At 35.6% G+C, this 6396-nt stretch overlaps 1 protein-coding gene across 1 annotated transcript in view; it reads left to right on the top strand.

Annotated features, from left to right (window-relative positions):
• The window catches only part of LOC101578745 (vomeronasal type-2 receptor 116-like), a 30859-nt gene extending 24708 nt beyond the window's left edge, over positions 1–6151 (top strand). Inside the window, exon 7 of the mRNA XM_023705131.1 lies at positions 5223–6151. Coding sequence (XP_023560899.1) covers positions 5223–6151 — 929 coding nt within the window. The remainder of the gene's footprint in view (positions 1–5222) is intronic.
• The last annotated feature ends 245 nt before the right edge of the window (positions 6152–6396 follow it).

The raw sequence follows: 6396 nt of genomic DNA, 5'->3' as shown, positions 1-6396 counted from the left end.
TAGTAGACCATAACAGTAGTGGGTTATCCTCAGGACTGGCAATGTCAGAAGTGGTTGACTTGAGTCATTTACAGCACAGGATATTAATATGGCTTTACTTTTTATACCTTGTTTTTATACTTTTTTGATGAGTGGTTAAGACCAAAATAAAGAAAGACCTATATAACAAGAAATGCAACTGTTGTATCTGATAAGTTCAGTCAAATGCCCTAGGGTTTACCCTGAAAGCCTGTAGCATAGTTTGTAGATCCTTTGTCAGTGTCAGCCATCTCTATGTGTCATAACTATTGCTTGACCTTTTTGCTCTCTGTGAAAGAATGAGAGAATGTTTTGTGTCAGTGTGAACAAATATTAGGCTCACTCTTCATTGTTGATCACATTCCTTTGTGGCCCCATAATCTCCTTGATCATAAAATTTGGGACATCACTGAGTTACAGGATGATACAGTACAGCTTCTTTTATGTCTGAGTCCTCAGTGACTTTCAATGCCAGGGCCAAAATATTGGTCTTGCAGCCCTTCTCTTCCTCTAGTTTTTAGCGTGCAAACTTAAGGTGTTAAACCTCCAGAAAAGAAGCTTAATGGTATTATAACCCCATAACAGGCAGTTGAGCTTAACCTGGCTGTCTGAACTTCAAACATCGTAGACATAACATAGAACAAGTAATTTCCATCAAGTATTTATATGTTAAACTTTAAATCCCTATGGAATACGAAGAAAAAAATACACAATAAAAAAGAATATTATAACAGTGGGAATAAACAATTACATATTTTTACACAAAAATTTAAAAACCTAATGATATACAGCATCGCAGCAGGACAGGCATATGCCTTTTTTTCTTGTGTCTTGTTTTCAGTTATTAAACTTTCTTAAAAGAAATATTTACTTGAAGACAGTATAGCAGTAATTGATATGACATGACAAGAAGTACTTATGTAGAAGACCAGAATGACAGACATTCCAAGCATGACCCTACTATTACACATGGATATTTTCAGTGCAGTTGCTTTGTACACAGGTATCAGCATACATAGTTAGTCAGGGTGAGAATCCTAAAAATTAACTGCTAGATTCAAAAGACCTGCTGAGGATTCTCAGGATAATTACCTTAATTATCTTGTGCATATAAATTTATGGCTTTACCCCTGTCATGTTTCCTACCTTTTCTCCTTACCCTCTATGTGTTGTTTAATCCTTAAGTTCTCACTTTCATTTTAATTCTGCTATACCTTTCTATTATTATTTCTTCTTTTGAGTTCTTACACTAGGGAGACTATACATTATTTACACATGTGAGTCTGGTTTATTTCACTTATGAGTATACCTTGAAGTGGCAAGCATTTAAATATAAAGGCTTTGAGTGTATCATTCTTTATAGCTGAGTAATACTCCATTGTATATAAAAACCATAACTTTTTCACCCATTCCTCCGGTGACTGGCAGTTTGGATGCTTCCAAGACTTGACTATCACAAATTGTGCTGCTATAAATATAGGGGTACAAAGATCATGATGGTATCATATTTGCAGTTCCTCTGGGAAACTTCCCAAAAGAGAGATAGCTGGTTAGAAAGTGATTTCCCATTCTAGTTTTCTAAGGAGTCTCCACACTGATTTCCATAACGGTTGCACCAGTCTACATTCCCACCAACAGTGGAGAAGCGTTCCTTTTTCCCTGCTGCCTCTCTAACATTTGTTCTTGGCTGATTTCTCTGATAGCCATTCTTCTGGGGTGAGATGTTATCCCAGAGTTGTTTAAATTTGCATTTCATGGATGGCTAGTGATATAGAGCATTTTATCATATATTTATTCTCTAGTATAATTTCATCCTCAGAGAAGGGGGTGTTCATCTCAGATGCCCATTTCTGGATTGGGTCTTTAAATTTTAGGCCCTTAATGTTTTTATTTCTTTATAAACTCTAGAGAGAAGAACTTTGTGTGAGTGCGTATCACTTAAGATATTTTCCCAACTTGAGGTTGGTCGTTTCACTTTGTTGCTAATTTCTTTTGATGTGCAAAAGCTTCTCAATAAGAGGAGTTACCAGTTGTTAACTTTTTCAAGTAATGCCCATAAAATTTGATATTTGTTCATGAGCCCTTTGCCTACTATATGTTTTCAAGCGCTCCTCCTACTTTCTTCTCCAAGATATTTCATGTTTCTGTTTTAATGTTTATATCTTTAATCCATTTTGACTTTAGTTTAGTGCATGGTGATAGACTGGGTCAAGTTTCAGATTTTGGCATGTAGAAAACCAGTTTTGCCAGCACCATTTGCTAAAGATGCTATTTTTCTTCCAATAAGCATGTTTGCCCCTTTGTAAAAGATAAGATGGTTGAGTTTGTTTGTACTGGTTTCTGCATTTTCTAATCTATTCCATTGATTCTCAGGTCTTTCTTTGCCAGTACCATGCTGATTTTACCACAGTAGCATTGTAGTATAATTTCAAGTCAGGAATTGTAATGCCTCCCGCTTTGTCTTTCTTGCCCAGGATTGCCTTTGCTATTCTAAGTCTTTTCTGGTTCCACATAAATTTTAGGAATAATTTTTCTAGATCTGTGGTGTATGTTGCTGATATTTTGATAGGGATGACATTACACCTGTACAAAAATTTTGGGAGTATGTCAATATTCACAATGTTGGTTCTTGCTATCCAGAAGCAGGGAATATTTTTCATTTTTTTTTAAATCTTCTATGATCCCTTTATTCATAACACTATAGTTTTCATTGAATAGATCTTTTACTTTTTTAGTTGGATTAATTCCTAAGTATTTCATTTTCCGTGATGCTATTCTAAAAAGTATCGTTTCGCTAATTTCTCTCTCACTGCGTTTGTTATCTGTGTAGTGGAGTGCTATTGATTTTTGGGGATCGACTTTTATCCTGTTGTGCTATTGAATTTGTGTATTAGTTCTAGTAGCTTGTTGATGGAGTTTTTTGGGTCTTCCAAGTAAAGTATCGTCATCTGCAAATGTTTTTCTTCTTTAACTATTCTAATTACTTGTATGTCTTTCTCTGTTCCAGTGGCTCTAGCTAACGATTCTAGAAATATATTGAATAAGACTGGTGATAGAGACATCCTTGCTTTGTACATGATCTGAGAATAAAAGATTTCAATTTTTCCACGTTTAGAATTATGTTAGCCTTTGGATTGTCACAGATGGTCTTCATCAGAATGAAGTAGAGCGCAGCTATTCTAATTTTCTTTAGGACTTTGAACCTGAATGTATGTTGCACTTGGTCAAAAGCCTTTTCTGCATCAATTCAGATGATCATGTGGTTTTTGGATTTGGTTCTATTGATATAGTGTGTTACATTTATAGATTTGCATATATTGAACCAGCCTTGCACCCCTGGGGTGAACCCTGCTTGGTTGTGTGTATAATCTTCAGGATGATGTGCAGTATTCTATTTGCTAGGGTTTTACTGAGGATATTTGCATCTATGTTCACGAAGAAGTATGGCCTGTAGTTCTCTTTTTACTTATGTCTTTCCCCAGTTTTGGTATCAGTATAATACTTGCCTCCAGGAACAATTTTTGAAGGATTGTTTCTTTTCAATGTCACTGAAGAGTTTGAGGAGTATAGGAATTACATCTTCTGTAAATTTCTTGTAGAATTGAGCTGTAAATCCATCAGAATCTGGACATTTCTTTGTTGGTAGATTTTTTATTACATTTTGTATTGAATTCGCCAGTATTAAGGGGAATTCAGTGGGCGCAGGGGAACAAAGTTGCTCTCCCACACACGGGCTGGGCCTAAGCTTGTGCTGGGTCTCAAAAATATTAAAGGAAAACATAAATAATAGAATTTTTCAAATATATTTTCTAGTGTAAAATCCACATACATAATTAAAAATATTAGTTTTCTACTTAGGGAATATAAGACTAGTACAAAATCATCATTGACATATCAGTCATAAATCTCTCATAGAGAAAATGTCGTATCCATCCTTTAAACAGGATGAAAAATATCAAAAGGAAATAAAGGACAACAGAGATGATACAGACTTCCATAAAACAAAATAATAGGAATTTGACTGTCATTATTGAAAAACATAGTATTAGTTTCTAATTAGTTGTTTAGATTAAAAGTTACAATCTTGAAACATTAGGTTGTGAGACAAAAATAATTTAGGCATTTGCTGTACTTTTTAATTAAAAAAAACAAATATCGGAGCTACAATTATCCAAGCTATCAGATATATTTTCCATTGATACTTTTGTCCATTTCCTTATCCCATTTTTTCCTTCCCATTGAATATATTCTCTCCCTTTTACAGTATCTACTGTACCTTTCATATTTTATTTACGTTTTCAGATTCTTCCACTAGTGAGACAATGACATTAAGATATGTGTATCTGATTTATTTACCCTACTGGTAATGTCTGTAGTAGTACACATTTACATTGTAGATACAATTTTTAAACTTCACTTTTCACATATTTAAAATCAATAAATTTATAACGATACATATTGTAATTACTTTAAAAGGTACCAATATCAAATTACTAAAATATCCCTTTGATAGTAAAAATTAAATAAATGCTTTCACATATCAAATTCATACATGCAGTCTCAATACTAGAAACACTTTAGAGTCAATATGCTTCCTCATATGTATTACCCATCAACTTAGAAAATAATGCTGGCTTCCTAAAATGAGGATATTCATTAAATATCTGGGGAATAATTTATTTAATTTATTAAACAGATTTATGTTTAGATCAAATAATTAAAACATGTGAATAAAGTAATAAAAGTAGATACTTTATTGCTTTGTAAAACTGAAAAGTTCTCATAGAGATGCCAGAATTATTAGGGAAATAAATAGCAAATAATCAGGATTATTTAGGAGTTACTGACTGTTTAGGTGTTCTTTATATAATATCTAGAAGAAAAATGAAACAGTGAGTTGTGGTGATGCATGCCTAGATTGCAGCGCTCTTAGTAGCAGAAAAAAAGATTTTCTGTTGGAACAGAGCCTTGAATTAATAGTGATATTGACAGATTCTTTATCCAAATAAAAATCTTCTAAAGTGTGGAAAATATATCTCAGTGCAAAGCTTGAATTCAATACCAAAGGCTGAAAAAGAGGAGAAAAAAGGAGAAGAATAATGTAATCATTGACAATTTAGTTTAAGTTAAGTGAGTTCCTATAATGGGTTTGAGAAAAATTAATGAGAATAATCCATGCAAATGACAATTTTAATTTCTGCTAGATATGGAACAGTGTACAAAGTGTGCAGATCATCAATATGCCAATATTCAGAGAAGTTACTGCCTGCAAAAAGCTGTGACATATCTGGGTTATGAAGACCCCTTGGGAAAGGCTCTGGCTGCCACAGCCCTGAGTCTAACTGTCCTCACAGCTGCTGTTCTTGGGCTCTTTGTGAAGCACCGAGACACTCCCATCGTCAAGGCCAACAACAGGGCTCTCAGCTACACCCTGCTCATCTCCCTCACCTGCTGTTTCCTCTGCTCCTTGCTCTTCATTGGCCAGCCCAACGCAGCCACCTGCATCCTGCAGCAGACCACATTTGCAGTTGTGTTCACTGTGGCTGTTTCCACTGTCTTGGCCAAAACTATTACGGTGTTGCTGGCCTTTAAGGCCACTGCCCCAGGCAGAAGGATGAGGCAATTGCTGACATCAGGGGCACCAAACTACATCATCCCAATCTGTTGCCTGATGCAACTCACTCTCTGTGGCATCTGGATGGGGGCAAATTCACCCTACATTGACATAGATGCTCACTCTGAACATGGCCACATCATCATCATGTGCAACAAGGGCTCCCTCGTTGCCTTCTACTGTGTCCTGGGATACCTGGGATCACTGGCCCTGGTGAGCTTCACTGTGGCTTTCCTAGCCAGGAACCTGCCTGACACCTTCAATGAAGCCAAGTTCCTGACATTCAGCATGCTGGTGTTCTGCAGCGTGTGGGTCACCTTCCTGCCCGTGTACCACAGCAGCAAGGGGAAGGTCATGGTGGCCATGGAAGTCTTCTGCATCTTGGCTTCCAGTGCTGGGTTGCTGGGTTGCATATTTGCCCCCAAGTGCTATGCTATTTTGTTAAGGCCAGAGAATGATTTTCTTCCTGAGATGAAAGGTAAAAAACATTCTGAAAGAAAATTAGCATTCTTAAATTAAAACTTTATGATTTTACTATAATTAATTTATTGCCTTAAGCAATCCTGCACCACTTTCCAGGCTTGTATTTCATATGGTTTAGAATTTTCTATATTAAAGAAAGGACTACTAGTTCATAATTTAATAATCTTTCATGTGTAATCCTCAGTAACTATCACATTGTTCAATTGAAATTTTATTTCAAAATTTTGTACCATTTAATCTACAATGAATCTTCTTTACGCTCACTGTTGATTGTATTGTTA

This window comes from Octodon degus, unplaced genomic scaffold (genome assembly GCF_000260255.1).
Source record: "Octodon degus isolate 3935 unplaced genomic scaffold, OctDeg1.0 scaffold00214, whole genome shotgun sequence".
NCBI classification, from domain to species: Eukaryota; Metazoa; Chordata; class Mammalia; order Rodentia; family Octodontidae; genus Octodon; species Octodon degus.
The sequence above is the reverse complement of the archived record's forward strand: the minus strand, read 5'-3'. Positions and strand labels throughout refer to the sequence as shown.